Source organism: Rissa tridactyla, chromosome 12, assembly GCF_028500815.1.
Source record: "Rissa tridactyla isolate bRisTri1 chromosome 12, bRisTri1.patW.cur.20221130, whole genome shotgun sequence".
In the NCBI taxonomy this organism is placed as follows: domain Eukaryota; kingdom Metazoa; phylum Chordata; class Aves; order Charadriiformes; family Laridae; genus Rissa; species Rissa tridactyla.
In genome coordinates, this window is record NC_071477.1 from 4,455,768 (window position 1) to 4,473,513 (window position 17,746).

A 17,746-nucleotide genomic window follows, 5' to 3' on the forward strand; every position below is an offset into this window, starting at 1 on the left:
TCGGAATTTCCTCCTCTGCCCACACTGACCTTTTCAAAAATGCAGCAAAATTGGCTCTTCTCACCTCGCTAGAACCTCACAAGCAACAAAGCTGGGGGAATTTATTGAATTTAAAAAAAAAGGAAAGAAAACAATCAGGAAAAAAAAAAAACATCTCTTCTGCAGCACCAGCGTTCTCAGTCATGGGCTCTGCACCGACAGCCGCGATGGAGCCACGCACCTGTCCCGGCCGGAGCAGGATCCGGGTTTGCTCCTTGTTACCCCTTTATGGGGCGAGCAGAGCGCCATGCAGGATGCGGCCCCATCCCCTCCTGATGCAGCCATGTAGGACACTGTCAAACCTTCAGCCCTGGCTGGATCACAGCTGAATAAAGCCCAAGCGAGACAACACATGGCCAAGAGCCAGCCTGACTCCGCCACCCTGGGTTTAGTTTCTGCCCAGCGGTGGGTGCTGGTGAAGGGGTGGTGTGGATGATGCTGGGGGCAGCAGGAGCAGTGGTGGGGGCACAGGGGGCTGCGGGGTGCCCGGGGAGCAGGGAGCATCCCCGAGAGCAGGCGGCGGGTGCTGGGTGTCTGGCTGCGGGTGAGGAGCATCGTTAGAGGGAGATGCTGAGCTTCTCTCCAGAGCTTCGGAGCTGTGCGGGGGGAGAAATGGCTTCTCTAGGCTCCGGGCTGTGCTTACGCAGTAAGTTGGTGGTGGCTTTGCTTAAAATGCAGCTGAGATGCAGGGAGCAAAGGCAGGGTCCCCCCCCAGGTCCTGCCCCAAAGCCCGGCTGCCCCTTGCTGTGCTCCCAAGGGTGTGGGTGGCCATGGGACACCCCCCATCGTGTGCTGTGTCCACCCGTGCCAGGCTCTGCTCCAGCTGTCTCCGACTCCTCATCCTCACAGAAGAAAGGAGAGACAGAAGAAAGCAGAGACCCCACCAGTATGCTCGGCCGGAGCCCGAAGCACAGCCCTGTGGGGGTGTCCCTCTGAGACCCACCGGGCCATCCTCCCCCCCAGCCCCCTGCCCCAGTGTGGTCTGCACCAGCTGCGCCTTCATCCCAGCGAGGATGGTGATGGTGAGAGTGGAGCATCCTTCCAGGCTGGCTCTGGAGCAGTGTCTGGTGTCACCATCCGAGGGGCACCCAGGCCAGACTCTGCCCAGGGCAGCAGGAACGCCTCTGGAGCAGCCCTGAGGATGGCTTTGCCTTCCATGGCTCTGGGCACGCAGCAAAATCCACCTGCACGTTGTCCCTGAGGAAGCACCATCCTCCCCACGGGCTCCTGAGTGAGTGCCTGGGCTGGTGGGTGCTGCACCAGGACCCCCGGGTGCTGCAGAGAGATGGGTGCTCAAGCTCCTCTCCGGACTGAGGGACAGCTCGGTCACTCCTCAGCTTCTGCCGAGCAAGAAAAATACCTTATATTTAACTACCATTTATCTGCCAGTGGTATTTCAGGTATTGCCCTGGAACAAACAGCACCAGGCAATGAAACACAGCTGAATCGGATGCAAATCCATGCAATATTGAAACCAGACAACAATGAAAGCAAACAGAAAACACCAGCGGACATAAATCAGTCCCATGCAGCAGGCAGGAGGATGCAGGCAGCGGCACCAGGGCGAAGGGGCAGGCAACGGCAGCTACCGGAGAGCACACGACTTTGCCTCCTCTGATTATCTTTTTCTGCTTATGGTGATTTCTCGCAATGAGCAGGACGATGTGCTTCTGGCATCAGAAATAATGGCCAGCGTCCTCTTGTCTTATAAAGGAAAAATCCAGCAATCCCTTCCCAGTGGTAGAGGCAGTTTGCAGACTCCAGCAAGGTTTTCAAGCAGGGGGAAAAAAAAAGCCAACGCGGCTGCACATAGAAAATGCATGCCTAATTTGTCCGAGTAATTACTGAGCCCAGCTTGATGATCGAGATACCTCCAGCTCTGAAACACCGCTGATTGCGTCTCTCATTCAGGAAACCGTCCCTGTTCCCCGAGCATTGAAATTCGTGCTCGGCTGCGAGCACAGCCTGTGATTTCCCCGGCTGCGTGGGGTTCGAGGACACGATTTGCTGAGCAGAGAGGGATGGCAGCACCTGCCCCGGGCTCTGCTGAACTGAGACCGGTTTGAATCTGAACACCAGTCCGCAGTAGATTACATGCCTGATCTAATTAGGAGCTGTCCTCCCATCAGGTGTCTGGGGGGGGTCAGGCAGCTCCCTATGAAGTTTCTTGCACTGGAGACCTGCGGGCACCTGAATGCATCACAGCAGGCAAGAAAAAAGGAGGAATCCCGGTCGCTGGTGGCACGTGCTGTGTGTCGAGGTGTCCCAGGGAAGGAGAAGAGGGTGCGGGTGGAGGGGGGCACAGCAGCCTGGCAGGGCTGCAGGGCGCTGGCATAAATCGGAGCATCCCAGGGAGGCGTGAGCTGGGGGAGACACCGACACGTGGCGGGGGCACAGCGGAACGGCTCCTCCTGGGATGCTCCGGCAGCCACAGCCCGTCACTGGCAAACCTCCATCTGCTTTATCCCGGAGCCCTGGTCCCCATCCCAGCTGCCTGGTCAAGACAGGGCTTGGGGACACGCAGGGTCTCGTGGTGACCCAGCAGAAACCTTCTGCCCCAGAGTGTCCTCACTGCACATCCAGGACTAATCAATCTTGACTCATTGCTAATGAACTTGAGAAGAGTGTTGGGATGGATCAGGTGCCGCTCAGGGTGAGATGGATAATATAATTAAGATTTCCTCAAAGGTCCCGTCTTTCTTACCTTGTTAATTAAGCTGATGTGGGGCCCTCCACGCAGAATGCATAATGAGAGGCTGCCAGAGACAGAGCTGGCTATTAGCGGGAGGTGATGCTGGGAGAAACATTGACCTTAACCACAGGGCTGGGGACATTTTGGCAACTCTTCAGGAGTTTGGTTGCCCCAGAGCAGCCAAGAGCTGATCTCTGCTGAGGAATCACCACATCCTCTGCACCACAAATGTGTTTGGACCGCACAGGACAGAGAGCGCAGGCACAGGGATGCAGGTGGAGATGGAGGGGCTCATCCCTGCCCGGGACAGGCTGAGCTCCGTGGAAGAGCTTATGGCTTCCTAAAGCACCTAAAGGCACGGCGTGGGGAGAAGAAGGCTGAGAGCAGCCCCATGGCCTCGAGAAGCAGCTCTCGTTCAGTGGGGAGGAAGGGATGCTGCTCCGCTCCGATGGACCAGGCACATTTTTGGTACTTGCACCCTGGTGGTGCCTTCTGACAATGAATTAATGGCCTCTTAATAAGGGTGACAGTTCCCTTAATTAGAAAGTATCGGAATAGGGATAATTACTTCGTTTCATTTTTTTCCCTTATATTACATCCTTCACTTTTGTGTCCTCATCCTCAGCTCCTGGATGCCCACCGGGAGCCCTGCCTCCACCCGAGCCAGAAACGCTCCCAGGGCCAGCAAGTGGGATGCAGAGCCAGGGAGGATGGAGAGAGATGGATGCAGGTATGGTTGCAGAGCTGCCGCTTTCACCGGGGCAGCGCCACGCTTGCGGCAACGCTGGGCATCCAGGCAGGGTTGGCACGGGTCCCCCGCCACTCATGCCAGGCTCAATGGCACGCAGAGCAGCCCGGCACGGGGCCAGGGGTCTGGCAGGGCTGGAGGAAGGGGGAGATGGCATTCGCAGGCTGGGAATTCCCAAGGGATGACCCAAGGGAGCGCAGTCAGCTCAGCGCCGGCGCAGCGAGTGTCAGGAGCCAGGCAGCCCCGCAGGGCAGCAGCGGCTGCGTGAAGCTCAGCCCAGGGCAGGCAGAGGGGCTGAGATAAATAATTTGTCCTGAAATTAGTATTATTTGGGTTGTTCCCCAGCCTGGACGCAGGAGTGGCTTTGCTGCGAAAACAAGCCCTGCAGAAACATGTTGAAATACTCCCAGCGTTTCACTTGGGCCTTTTTTTTGGAAGGGAAAGTTTCAGACTTGGTTTTGACACAACGTTTCTAGGCCATGTGTCTGCACAGGGGGCTCCAGTAAAAACCTTCAAACCCCCAAACCGAGACGAGCCACTTCGCTTCCCATCGGAGGATGCGTTTTTTAAAACCAGGGAGGATTTGGGGGTTTGTGGGATTGTTTTGCAGCTTCGTGACCAAGCCCGCTGTCCCTCTGTCCCGCCCCACGTCTCTGCGTCTCCCACTGCCCTCCATGGGGCTGCGGGTGCCCCGGTGACCCGGCCCCCCCAGCTCAGGGCTGGCTCCCTGTGGGAGATGCCGCCCACGCCGATACGGCTCTGTAAATAATAAATAGCAGCCTCAGGGCTGCCGGGAGCTTCGTTTCTCTCCGCAGGCAGGAGCATTTCCTCCGTTAACCTTCCCTCTTTGCACTGCAGCCATTTTGCTTTCTCGCCATATCTAAAATTAAATCTGTTAGGATTTTCTCCCGCTCTTTTTTTTTTTTTTTTCCCCGTTTGCTTATATTTGCTGAGTGCATTCAAGCACGGGGAAGGGAAAAAAAAAATAATAAAAAAAAGCCATCAGCATAATTCATGGCTCGCACAGTCATCGCGGGCTCCAGTTTCCAATCAGAGGCCCGGGCTGCGGAGCCAGCGTGCCGGGGAGGAGGGCTGGGGCTGGCCCGGATTCTGCTTCACAAACCAGCAGCGATTTTCTCTTTGTTCTGGGATCGCTCTGCTTCAACCAAAACAGCCACCACACCACCCGGCCGGCGTATGCGTGAGCCGGTCTGAGCGGCTTTGTCCCTCCCAGCTCTCCAAGGATAATAGGGGATGCAGCAGGCACTGAGCTGGATCTGGACCCAGCTGCGATCCAGGGATAAAGACCTGGGAGAGGTGGAAGTGCTGGGTCGCCCAGCCTGGATCTGGGTATCACGGTCGTGTCCTTTCCCTCGCCTGTCCCTGCGCCCGGTGCGTAAGGCTCAGCAGATATGGGATGAAATTTGGGTTCCCAGTCCCTCCCAGTCCCTTCCAGTCCTACGCACTGAGCATCCCACCACCCCCCCGGTGGGGATGCTGGTGCTGGCCCCGCACAGCCCCACATGCACAGCAGTTAGCAGGAGTTTTTGAGATGCCTGCAGAGCCAGCGGTGTGTGGAAGAGGCTCTGCAAACCCAGCATCCCTTTCATTCTAACAGAGTTAAGGGTCTGGAAGGTGCTGCTGCCGCCAGTCGGGTTAATGTGTGTTTTAAAGTTGCTCGCCATGTAAGTGCCCCATCAACCGACAGCTTCTCAGGCATTTACAGCTGTAGCATGAGCCGGGCTGCCTCTCCTCTGCCTCCTCCTGCCCTGCGAGGTGGGAATGGTGGGAACGGTGGGAACGCTGACCTGGGAACACCAGGCATGCTCAGTCCCCAGTTTCCCACAGCATCCTGCCAGTCTGCAGGGACAAGCTCTCGTCCACGACCCGCCTCTGCGATGAAGCCGCGATGTGAGAGGAAGTGCAATGGTTTCTTGCAAGCATGTGGAGAAAGGCAGCACCACTGCCCCCACCGCTCTTCCTCTTCCTCCTCCTCCTCCTCCTCCTCCTGCCCTTCCCAGCACAGCTCTTCCACACCGGTACAGCTCTGCACGTGAAACAAAGCACTCCTCAGCATCTGTTCTACATTTGCTGTTCTTTTCAAGTCCATTCCTTGGCCCCCTCCCCTCCACTCAGACGGGCCTGAAAATAGCAATTGTGGCTGACTTTATATTGCATTATTTCAGAGTTTTGGTACCTCAACCAGCCCACTGCCAGCCACTCTCCAAGTCTCTTTATAACCCCAGGGGTGGCTAAGCTCCCCGGCATGTCCCTCTCACCCTCACCCCGCTCCTTGAGATGCAAAACTGCGCTTTGCAGATGGAGAAAATGAAAGCGGTGGCACTTTTGCACACACGTGTGCATGCACGCACGCGTGGCCAGGGTGGCTGTCGGGATGTTGCAGGGATGAGCGAAGGTGTCTGGGCAGCTTTATAACGAGGAGGAGACTTTGAAGATGCTGCCTGGTCCCAGCGGGCACATGAAGCTGCCCGACAGCCTGAACAGGCAGTGCCTCCTTGCCCGCTGCAGGTTAGCGGCTCTCCCGGCAGGCAGCGCGTTGGCTGGGAAGCAAAGCCGCCTCGGATATGCCTCATTTTATACAAAGAAGGTGGGCTGTGCCTGTCCCTCCCACCCTGCTGATCACCCTCTGCTCCACCGATAATAATACCTAGCAATTACACAAAGCTTTCCAAGCTCTCTGCAGACGTTAATTAAGCTCTCTCCCCACAATGGAGACAAAGAGGGGAGCTGCGGGGAAATTCCCAACTTGGGTTGGGTTTTTTTTTTTTCCTTTGATTTTGCGCGGCCGCACCACGGGGCCTCCCAGTTCCCGGTGGCACCGCGTGAGCCACGTGCTGGTGATGGTGGTGTAGGGCAGCCCCGACAGCGACGGTCGACCTGGGTTTTGCTCTCACGCGGCAAATTTCATCTGTTTTTCCCTAATTTCTGGGCAGCCACCGCCACTCGGATGGTGGTGCTGGATTCCAGCGCAGCTCTGCCAGTAACCGAAGCTGGCTCTGCCCTGTGGCACAATCCTGGGTACCACCGGCTCTGTGGGGTTGACACCTCGAGGTCGGGAGCTGGAAAAACTGAATTGTCCCACGGGCACCGCACTGGCCTCGCACCCAGCCTTGTCCCTGGGAGCCAGGGTGGCTTTGCAAAGGAATATGGACCATCCTTCTGCCTGCCTGCAGTACAGGGGCTACACAAGGGATGGATGGGCAGGGCATCCTGCAGGGAAGGATGACAGGCAGGACTCCCTGGAAGGGAGGATGACAGGTAGGACACTCTGCCTGCACCCTGGAAGGCAGGATGATGGTCATGGCACCCTGGAGGGCAGGACAACAGTCAGGACACCCTGGAGGGGAGGATGGCAGGCAGGGTCCCCTGCCTGCACCCTCCAGAGCAGGACAACAGGTGGGGTATCCTGCCTGTACCCTGGAGGACAGGATAATGGCTAGGGCACCTTGCAGGGCAGGATGACAGGCAGGTCACCTGCCTATACCCTGGAGCGTAGGATAATGGGCAGGATACCCTGGAGGGCAGGATGACAGACAGGGCACCCTGCCTGCACCCTGGAGGGCAGGATGATGGGCATGGCACCCTGGAGGAGAGGGCAACAGGCAGGGCATCTTGGAGGGGAGGATGGCAGGCAGGACACCCTGCCTGCACTCTGGAGGGGGGGATGACAGGTAGGACTCCCTGGAGGGTGGGACGATGGCCACGGCATCCTGGAGGGGAGGATGACAGGCAGGACACCCCAGAGGGGCGGCTGACAGGTAGGACACGTGCCCGCACCCCGGACAGGCTGGGCAGCGCTGCCCGCCCGCCGGCGGGATGGGGGGGAGCGGACAGGAGGGCTGACCCGCCCTGCCCTGCCCGTCCCTGCCCGCACCGGGGCCGTGCCGGGTCAGGCCGTGCCGTGCCGGGGGGCACTGCCCGGTCCCGCCCTCCCGGGGCGCCGCCCCCGCCCGGCGCTGCCGCCCGGCCCCGGCCCCGGCCCCGGCCCCGTTCGGCGGAGCCACGCGAGATCGGCGCGGGGCCGGCGCGGGCCGGCGGCGGCGGCGGCGGCGGCGGGGCGCGGGGCGGGCCGGGCCGGGCGGGGCGGGCCGGGGAGCGCGCATGAGCCGCGGCGGCGGGCGGGAGCGCGGCAGCGGAGCGCGGCGCCGCCGCGGGTGTGGGCGCGCCGGGGAGCCCCGCACGGCGGCCCGCAGCCGGGGGCGGCGGGCGGCACCGCCTCGCCGGCCGGGGGGGGCGCCCGGCCCTGCGCGCCCCGCACCGCGGCCCGCCGCCGCCGAGGTAAGCACCGAGCTGCGGCCCGGCCCGGCACCTCTCCCCCCCGCTCCCACCGCCCGGCCCCGCCGCGGCGGGGAACCCCCCGCGCCCCGCTCCGCTCCGCCCGCCGCCGCGTCGCCATTTTGCCGCTCGCTTTTCCCCTCCCGGCGGCGCGGCCCGACCGGGCCCTCCCCGCCGGCCCTGGCTGGGCCCCGGCCGCCTCCCGGGGAAGGGGCTGCCGGGCCCGGGGAGGCGACAGGCCGCGGGGCGGCCCGACCGTGCTGACAGGCGGCGGTGCGGCCCCCGCTGAGGCCCGGGGAGGTGACAGGCCCGGGGCGGCCCTGCCTGCACGGTGACGGGCGGGTGGCAGCAGGGGTGACAGCGAGGTGGGGCAGAGGAGGGGACGGTGCCATGCCCGGGGAGGTGACAGCGGGACCAGGCAGGGCAGAGGTGTCCATGGCCAGGGATGGCTGGGACAGGGGGACAGCCCAGTCCCCACCTCGGCACAGTGAGGTCTCCTTGTTGTGTGCTTCCTCGTCTGTATTCCCGGGAAGTTTCTCCCAGCGCATGGCCGCAGCTCCAGTTCGGCCTGGAGTTCCCGGGAGGGAGCGTGGCTCCTCCAGCAGCTGGGGGACGGCAGTGCCCTTTGGCGTCCATCATCCGCACCGGCCTCGTCCCATCTCTTCCCAGCACCCCCAGATCGAGGGGTGACCGGGCCGGTCGGCGCATGGTGCATCCATAGCAATGGGACCGGGGTGGGAGTCCCGGCAGGAGAATTTGTGTCCAGGACCCACAGGTGACATTTCCTGCTTGTAGCCGTAATGACGTCGTGGGGCCGAGAGGGTTGCAGGCATCCCTGGCTGTGTGCGTGCTCCTGCGGACCCGCCAAGGTCACGGACGGGCATATATAGATAGAATTCTTTCCCCTTCTCCAGTTTGTGCCCAGTTTCCAGGCTGTGCCCGGCCCGCAGAGCCTGACAGCTCTGCAGGAAGGGTCTGTCACAGAGGGAAAGAGCCTGTTGGGGCTGCGAGTGGCTGGGACGTTGCCGTCCCTTGTCAAACCTGGCAGAGGAACGAGTGGACAGGACGTTGCCGTCCCTTGTCAAACCTGGCAGAGGAGTGTGTGGCCGTGCTGGCCAGGCAGGGCTGCCGGTGGCTCAGGAGCACGTGGTGGGTTCCCAGGCTTCGCTCCCCTGTTCCCGCAGCCATAGGCTTCCTCCTGGCACCACTGGCTCGGCCTCCGCTCATCCTGCGATAGACGGGCATCACAGGATCCTGGCTCCTGTGTTGATACAGGTTTTTTTTTTTCCTGGAGCTGGAGTGGGATGCTTTGAAAATGCTGCCATGAACTTCTAAAACGGTACCTAGAGCTGAGCTGGAGGCTTCATCAGCGACGATGCTGCCAGCCCTGACCTTCCTGCGCCACGTCCTAACCCTGCTCACAGGCAGGACCTGCCGATATCTTCTCCTCCTGTGGCCGGTTGCAAAACGGTTTTTCACCAAAACATAACGAAAGCGTGGAAGGGCGCAGCCTGTTGCCCAGTTGCAGCATGTGTTACTCAAAAACGAGTGACAAGTTTGGACATTACAAAAAAATATACAATGGGCTGATTTCTGCTCTCTGGCTCCGGGGCAATTCCTCTGGGATCCCTGGGGTTGTATCGGTGGCCAGGGAGCAGAGTTTGGCTCTCGCTAAGTGGTTTATGGGATTTTTAAGTTTTTATTTAGCTGAAAAATAAGAAGAGGAAAAAAATTCAAAGAAGTATTTGGTGTGGGAAAACAAAAGACATTCAAAACGTCCTAAGCTGGCCGGAAAGGATCCCTTTGAGGGGACAGATGTGTTAAGGGGAACAAGAAGCGTCCGGCTGCGGGAGCGGGGCTGAACCAGGCACCTGGAACACGGCGGTGGTTTCGGGAAGGGAGCACTGGGGGTGTTGCTGGGCACCACCCCAGCTCCCATGGTTTGGTGTGCGCTGCCGCGGCGTGTTCAGGAGGCAGGAGATGAGTACCTGGGCCATCGATGGGGTCTGCCCTGCGTGTCACCCTTTGTGAATCGTCCTCGACCTGCCCAGCGAGGAGGACACAGAGGTTTTGTGGCCTGTCACCCGTGTGGCCCTGCCTGCCTGCACCGAGGTGTCTTGCCATGCGGGGTGCGAGCATGCCGGTGGGCGCCGGTCGGTGTGGTGGGCCCCGGCACTGGCTCTCCCTCCCCTCTCCCGCTGGGATGTGTGCGCAGCCCAAGGGGTGAAGCTACGGCACGGTTGCATTTCGGCACTAGCCCAGGTTGGGTAGACGCGTCAGCTGCCTGGGCTTCACCTTGGTTTTCGCCCTCTTGTAAGGCAGGGAGATCTCGTCGTCTTCAGCTTTCAGTTCTCTGGTCATTCGTCAGTCTTTTTGGTTTTCCCTTTTTTCTTTGAGCAACTTGAGTGAGGATCGCTCGGAGGAGCAGAGGTGCCAGGAGGCAGTACAAGAAGGAAGGGGAAAATCACATTTTTGTACCCAGAGGATCAGAGACTGTAGCAGTGCCCAGGCGGGTGAGAGTGGAGCCACGATTTGGGAAGGGGCCACAGGGACCCCTCTCTCTGCCTGCTCCGGAGACCAGCCATCCCTGGGAAGGAGCCACCAGCACTCAGGCTGCAGGTCCTGCCCAGGTTTCCCACCAAAAGAGCCCAAATTAGCTGAATAAATGATCGCTGTGTTCAGCACCAAGTGCCAGAGAACCTGTTGCCAAGGCTGGAATTTCTCACTTGATCCGATTAACCTTTGTGTCTGTGCAAACAACCACATATGTGTCACCAGCCGAACGCATGCCGGAAGCTTTTGCCACTTCTTCTTGGAGCATCTGGGCTGCACACGATGTGCAGTGCCTGATCCCACGCAGAAAGTCCCCGGGGGCATCTCAGAAAGGACTGTTGGACCCTCGTGTCTCACATGTTGATGGCATGGCTGACGATCACAGGAGATGCTCTCCCGACCTCTGCCGTCCCTCTGGGCACAAGGACAGGCGGGATGAGTCTGGATGCATCAACTCTGAGTTAAGCGATGCAAACATGATCTCCTGCGAGGAACTGGGGTTGACGAGTCAAATCCGTGTTTTACAAAACCCATGTGTGGGGGAGAGAAGTGTCGAGCAAAGGTGAAGAAGGAAGGCACCAACAGGCGCTTCCCTTATCACGCTGCCGGTGCCTGGCTGAGCTTCAGCATGGCATCCCGACCAAGGTCTTAAGGCCGTGGTGGTTCAGGGAATCACCTCCCAAGGGCCTAATGCTCTCGTTACGGAAGCTTGGAGGACTCCTTTCCCCCCGGGCCATCTCCCGACGCAGCCCCCGTCCCCAGACGTGTCTTTGCTTGTGCTGTCGGGAGGGGAGGAAGGTACTTGAAACCATCCGGGAGCAGAGCCAGCTGCACCGTGGGCTTCGGCCTGGCACCTCCGAGGTGGAGGGGTGTCCTGCTGCCCGCTTCCGTCAGGAGCGAGATTGGGCCTTCTGCGATAATTCCTGATGTTCATTATTTATAGAGAAGCCAAATTGAATTATTAATACGGAAAATTCAGATAACATTAGCAATTCTCAGTTTATAACAGTTTCCCATTAATAAGGAAAATTGGAAATTTATCACTACATCTGTTCATTAAAACTCACTATTTTTTTCTTTCTTTTGGTGTCTTAAATGAAAGCAGAGAAATAAACGAAGAGGAAAAGCCATTTATTCGCTAGTTCTCTGGGCAAAGTCAGCCCATAATTTTTAATAAAGTCTTTGCTGTTATATACGTGGAGGGGAAAGCAGCCTATAATGAAAGCAGCTTTTCAGCCATGTCTGTGGCGTTGCTCGATCGTAGAACAAATACTCGGAAACACATCCCGTTTCTTCGCTTTGTGGGGAACCTTTAAGCTGCATGATAGTTTTCTCATTTCCCTCCCTCCCTCCCCAGCAGCTCTCCTTGCTTTCAGCATGTGTTGCTCCCAGCTCCGAGGAGTGAATTTTAACGCCTCCCCTGCTTCTTTCAGAGATGGCGGATTCCTATGCCTGTAAAGGTGGAAGGAAAACTGCAGGCTCTAACAAACCCGCTGCCAGCAAAGAAAGCAGGACGGAGACAAGGATAAACCCGCCGGCAGAGCTGCCCAAGCTTGGTAAGGAACTGGTTTTTGATTTCCGCGGAGGCGGATGGGGCAGAAGGGACGAGCCCAGCGGCAGGCGTTTTGGGGGGCGGCTGCCAAAAGGAGGGGGTGTGAGTGCATCGGGTTTCAGCGAGCCTCCACTCCTCGCTTAGACCCACCGGCAATGGCTGTGCTGGGCCAAAAAAGCCCCAGGACCCGGAGCTGCAGAGAGCCGGTCCCTGGGAACGGGAGGGGAGGGATGGAGACGGCCTCTCCCTTTCGCGGGGCGCGTGTCTGGCTTAACGAGATGGGTGTCTCGCCACCTATTTATCGTGTTGGTAGCTAAGTGTTACATCAAAGGACGGGAAGGCTTAAATGAGTTCAGACCATCTGCTGTCTCCTGTGTCGTGGCCCCCGGGATGGAGGCTTGCGAGCGTACGAGCCCCGGGGGACCCGCTTGCTTAGGGCTGTCACTCTGATGGATAGCTGATTTCTCTATCCAGGAACCTCCAGGCCCAAGGAGATTTTTTTTTTTTTTTCCTCCTGTCTGCTTATGCTGGGCAGATCCCCTCTGCGGGCACGAGAGGCTCTCCCTGCCTTTACCTTGCTAATGGCAGCTCTGGTCACTGAGGGTGCCTGCGCCCAGGGCGAGGGTCGGAACCCAGAGAGGTAACTCAGACCAGGCACCCAAAATCAGTGGCCTCGCAGGGAAACGCGTGTGCCCTAAATGTTTCCCAAATGCCGCTCTTTCCTTGAGGCGGTTGAAGCCATAATTGCTAGCAGAGGCGTGTAACTTATTGCTAAGGGGAATGAACTCCAACTGTCAGCAGTGTGAACATACCTGTGTTTGGGAGAGTGTTTTTCCCTGTGCCACATTTTATCAGCACCTTCAAAAGCAGAAAAGCTTTTTTATTATTTTTTTTTTTAGCCATTCCTTCTGGTTTAGGTGGACAGAAAGTGATGAAGTGGAGTGAAGGACACTCCGTGATGAGGATGTTTCATTGCTCCCCCTGGGAAAGTGCTGGAGGTGGAAATGTCTGCCAGGGTTCACTTCATCGGGGTGAATTGGGCTTGATGTGGACTGGGGAGACCGGGGCCTCTCCTGTGGTTGCTTTGCTGGCCCCCCTTCAGATGGAGCTGACTGGTTGGGGCAGGGAGCATCCTTTCCAAGCCAGGTCTTGGTCCGGAGAAGCCTCAAGGCCATCCCTGGTGCCTGTTTCTAAAGAGCGTGATGTTTCCACCTGTCTGACTCAGCCCAAAACTGCAGTGGCACGCAGCCATGGTGCCAGCCACAACACTGAGCACCACTGGGTTCTTGTCCCCTACGAGCGCCTGTAAGGGTCGGCGTTTAGCACAGACAGTGGTTGGTAGCCAGGAGTGGGATGTTGGGAGAGGAGACGTGTTTTCTGCTCCTCCCATCCCTGTCCTTGCTGTCCCCAGCTGGCAGCTGAGCAGTGAGGGCGTTGAGGGGTGGCTAGACTGGGGAGCTCTTGTGTTTGGCACGAAACGCCCCCAAAAGTTTTGAAAGTTGGTGTAAGTTGTGAAAACGAGAGGAGAGCTTTCACGCAAGCCGGGACCCCAGACGTGCCAGCTGCTCTGGAGGGGCAGGGATAAGCTGTTGTGGGACATACCGAATTTGGAATATTTGGAAGTGTTTAGGAGAGAAAGGGAAAACAGAACAATAAGCAGGTAACTGCAGTGTTGTGAGCTTTTGCTGCAAATCCTGTATAATTCGGTGTTTTTTCATAAAATCCCAGCTCGTGGAGTCCTTTGATGTGCAAGAAACATAGCTCCGTTTCATGCGTAGGGTGAGGCCCTCGCTTACACGAGTGTGGGGGAAAAGCCTGGTCTAAGTGTGCATTTAGGAGCGGTGGAGAAAATACAAAATGCAGGGGGCAGCTGCGATGCACAGACATCCTTCTTGGGCACTCACTCAGAATTTTGAAATGAAGCCTGCACTGTTGCTCCAGAGCTAGCACGGTTTCGGGCCGTGCTTGGAAAACCCTCCCCTCTCCTTAGGGCCACGTGCTGCTTTGGAGCAGGAGCCAGGCAGGTAGGAGTCCAAACCCAGCGGGGTGTTTTCAGGACACCTTAGAGGCTGCCTTGCAGGGGGGAGCGGGTAAGTGACGGTTTAAGGACTTTTTTTTATCATCCATAAAGATCACCACGTCCTGTAGACGGGGCCTTCTGGGCTCGAGGGATTCCCAAAGGATGCTACATCACCGAGGGATGCTTTCACAGGTGTCAAAGTGGAGCAAACCAGCTGGCGTGACTTCAGGGGACTCAAAATAAATGAGCTGACTGTCTTGTTTGCTATTTTACCCCTGGCTGCTGGGGCAGAAGGCATGAAAAGGTGGTTTTGGCAGTGCCTTGTAGGTAACTGGTTGGCTTTCTGTTTGATCTCTCTCCCTTGTTCCAAAAAAAATTCTGGATTGGCTTCTGAGTACAGCTAGTGCCAGGCTTGGAGCTGAGCTCTGGTTTCTCAGGAGCTGGAGGGATTGCCGGCTCAGCGTCCAATCTCTTCTTCTTACCCGATTTTCTCCAGAGAAGAGTGTTTTACAGGTTGAGTTTAGTTTTTTCAGTCTCATTTATCTTTTCCTAGCTGTTCTGGGGGTTTCCTTCTCAGGGATCCTTTTTGGCTTGTTTCTATTCTTGTAGCAAATGGCTTTTATTCCCAGTTTATTGATTGAGGCCTCCCAGATTTCAGCCTGAGTTTTCTGTACACAGTATTTCCCACTGGCCACTCGCGTCCGTCCAGCTCGTCTTTGGGTTACACTGACTCCCAGCATCACTTAATATTACAGGTTAGTCCTCAAAATTCAGCTTAAGGCCTGCCAGGAGCTCAGAGCCGAGGGGAGATGGTGTGGGCGAAGGAAGTGGGGTCTCGCAAGGTTCCCCAGACCTGTGGGGTGACCAGGGTGCTCTGTTTCTTCTTGGAGAGATTGAAGGTTGGATGTGAAAGTGGGTTGATTTGGTTGATTTGGATCCTCAGCCCATGCACGCAAACCCATGTGAAAGTTGTGATTTTTGTACTGCTTTGCTCAATCCGCTTTGGGTGTGAAATCAAGGAGTTGGGGGCCGTTGTGAGCCGAAGTGTCTGGTCTGGGGCCATCTCCATCCCTGCTGCTCTCCATGTGCTTGTCACATCCCCTGGGCCAGTGTCCTCCTGCAGCCCCGGGGCTGCTCAACCGCACTGGCCGAGCAAAGGGAATGGGGCATTTCTGTCCTCGACACCCTGCCCGGGGTCCAGCTTGCTGACCTAGGACGCAGATTTCTTTTGCTAAGTAGCATAGTTGTTGAAGGATCTCTTCCAACCCAAATGAAAGGATGGTTCTCCAAAGCAAGGCCCAGCTGTGCTGAAACCACTCTGTAAATGAAAGGAGAGGGGTCATCAGCAAACACCAGAGAAGCAGCCATCTCCCGTGCAGGTACCTGCGGGTGTAGGGGCTGTGCGCTGACTTGCAGGGGAGCTGGCATTGCCTTCCAAAGGAGAAACTCAGACTTTGTCAGGGCTGGGGCACAGTAGCCCAGGGCGGAGGTGGACCCCATCCAGAGCGAGGGAGCCGGACGGACAGCAGGATTGCCGGGACAGTGGCTCCTCTGGCACGGCTGGCCGGACAGCGGGAGACATGTGCTGCATCTCTTTGCAGGAAATGCAACCAGTGACAAAACCGAAGGCAGGAAGAAAGGACGACCCAAGGCTGAGAACCAGGCGCTGAAAGACATCCCTGTAAGACCCCGCGCGCTCTGATCCCCGATACCCTCCTTGCCTTGCTCCCTTTGACTTGCCCTTTGCATCTTGCTGCACCACACGCTCCAGCCAGCCCCACTGTGGGGTTAAACCTGCCTTCCCGGTGGCTTAACCTTCAGAGCAGCCTTGTCTTGGGATCGGCAAGATCTTGGCCCCTGAATCCCCTCCATGCCAGCACCCAGCATCTTCCAAAACCCTGGTGGGCAACAGTACCCCCCTTCAGCCTCTCCTTTGCGGGCCCATTCCCAGATGAGCTGTATTCTCTCGCAGCCATGTCAGGTTTCGCTATTGATCCGTCAGCACTGGCGAGGGAGTGATTTATTCCCTGCAGAGTTGTGCAGTTTAATCCTGCGTGGTAGCGTGGACAACACACAGAGCAGTTTGTCATGAGAGCGTGGGCATGGGGTGATTTACTGACTAGATGAAATGTGGGGTGGTTAAATCACCTGGGTGAATTCTGGCCTGATTTATTACCCAGGCTGGCTGGGAGCGTGCGTGTGCTCTGGGAGGCACGGCAAGGTAAATTCTCGGGAGGAATCATTAGCCTGTAGAGCCTACAGCATCTGTCCCAGCACCTCTTACAGAGCACCGCTGCACTGAAACACAGCCCTGGGGTCCACTTTGCTGCTGCGCGGTGGGAAGGGGTAGACAGGAATGATCGGAGGTCCCATGTGTCCCCCCGGCCCCCTCGGGATGCACCAGCACGCACCCAGGCACGCGATGCTTTCGCTCAGCTATGCCTCTTGTCTCTCCTGTTCCCAGCTCCCCTTGATGAACCAGTGGAAGGACGAATTCAAAGCCCACTCCAGGGTGAAATGTCCCAATTCAGGCTGCTGGCTGGAGTTCCCCAGCATCTATGGCTTGAAGTACCACTATCAGCGTTGCCAAGGGGTAAGGAGACTGGAAGGCTGTCTGCCCTTTCCGGTGGCCAGCTCTACCATCTACAGGGTAAAACCCCTCTTGAGCCTTAAACCCCACAAGAAATGTGAGATGAAAATGGAGAGGGCACAGATGGGCCAGGGGCAGTTTGTGAGGTGTGTACGAGAGGGACTGGGATCTCGCCAGCTCAGTGTGAGGTCTGGCCTGGGGGATTATGGACCATTGGTAACTGTTTGGAGGGGTGGAAGGGTGTTACACATGATTTGTGTTTGTGCCTGCATCAAAAAAAACCCTCCCTTTTATGATCTAATGTCCGTCTTCACCTGTCTCTCCCCACACAGGGTGCAATCTCTGAGAAGCTGACGTATTCATGCTCGTACTGCGAAGCTGCCTTCACCTCCAAAACCCAGCTAGAAAAGCATCGGCTCTGGAATCACTTGGACCGTCCAGTGCCAACCAGCAAAGCAGAAAACAAAGTGCCGAAGGCCATTGGGAAGAGCAGTGGCAAGAAAAGGTATCAGGCTGTGGCTGGGCTGCGTGGTGGTGGCAGCGTAGGGATGGCTGGGAGAAGGGGAACGTGCCTGCCTCCATTCCCATGATCTGGGCTGGCGAGGGGGGGAGAGGTGTCAGGACATTTGTCTAACAAGCCCTCTTTAAACAAGCCCTCTGTGCTTTGCCCTAGAGCTGCTGAGAGTTCAGCTTGCCCCACCATCCATCCCAAACAGGCAAAGACGGAAAAAGCCGTGGCCCAGGACCATGCCGAGAATGGCGAGTGCCTGGCGGAGAGCCGGGAGAGCAAGGAGTTTCAGATCGCAGCAGCCGAGGCAATGGCAGCCGCCACCCCCACGGCAAAGTCCTCGAGCGGCAAGGATGCCGTGCAGCAGGGGGGCAGCCAGGCCTCGCTGCAGGAGGAAGACCCCGAGAGGATGAAGCACAGTAAGATTAGAGCCCGGGGCTACACTGGTTCAGGAGCCCAGAGAGGGGTATCCCGCAGGAAGGGGCTCCGCTCCAACCAGCGCTGCTGCAAGTGTCTCTCTGAGCGTGTCCAAGTCTTGTTTCAACGTGCTGATAATTTATCCCCCCAAGTTTCTTGCAGCAGTGAGTTCCACTGGGAGTTAAAAAACGGTTGCAGCTGTGGTAGGGGTGTTTCTGTAGGACCTGTAGGATTGGAAATGGATTGAATTCCCGGCAGCACAGCGAGCTGCTTTGTCAGCCTGTCTGCCCTCACTGAGTGTAGCAGTTTAAACCAGGGTGGTTCTGGCAAA

At 57.6% G+C, this 17,746-nt stretch overlaps 1 protein-coding gene across 3 annotated transcripts in view; it reads left to right on the forward strand.

Annotated features, from left to right (window-relative positions):
• Positions 1-7,709: 7,709 nt before the first annotated feature.
• Positions 7,710-17,746, forward strand: part of ZNF512B (zinc finger protein 512B) — a 31,289-nt gene continuing 21,252 nt past the window's right edge. Inside the window, exons 1-6 of one of the 3 annotated variants that reach the window (XM_054218003.1) lie at positions 7,710-7,778; positions 11,762-11,884; positions 15,502-15,581; positions 16,365-16,493; positions 16,823-16,995; positions 17,164-17,417. In XM_054218003.1, the coding sequence (XP_054073978.1) occupies positions 11,764-11,884; positions 15,502-15,581; positions 16,365-16,493; positions 16,823-16,995; positions 17,164-17,417 (757 nt within the window). In that variant the 5' untranslated portion in view covers positions 7,710-7,778; positions 11,762-11,763. Of the gene's footprint in view, positions 7,779-8,018; positions 11,885-15,501; positions 15,582-16,364; positions 16,494-16,822; positions 16,996-17,163; positions 17,418-17,746 lie in introns of those variants that run through there. The other 2 variants (XM_054218004.1, XM_054218005.1) reach the window with 2 other exon arrangements.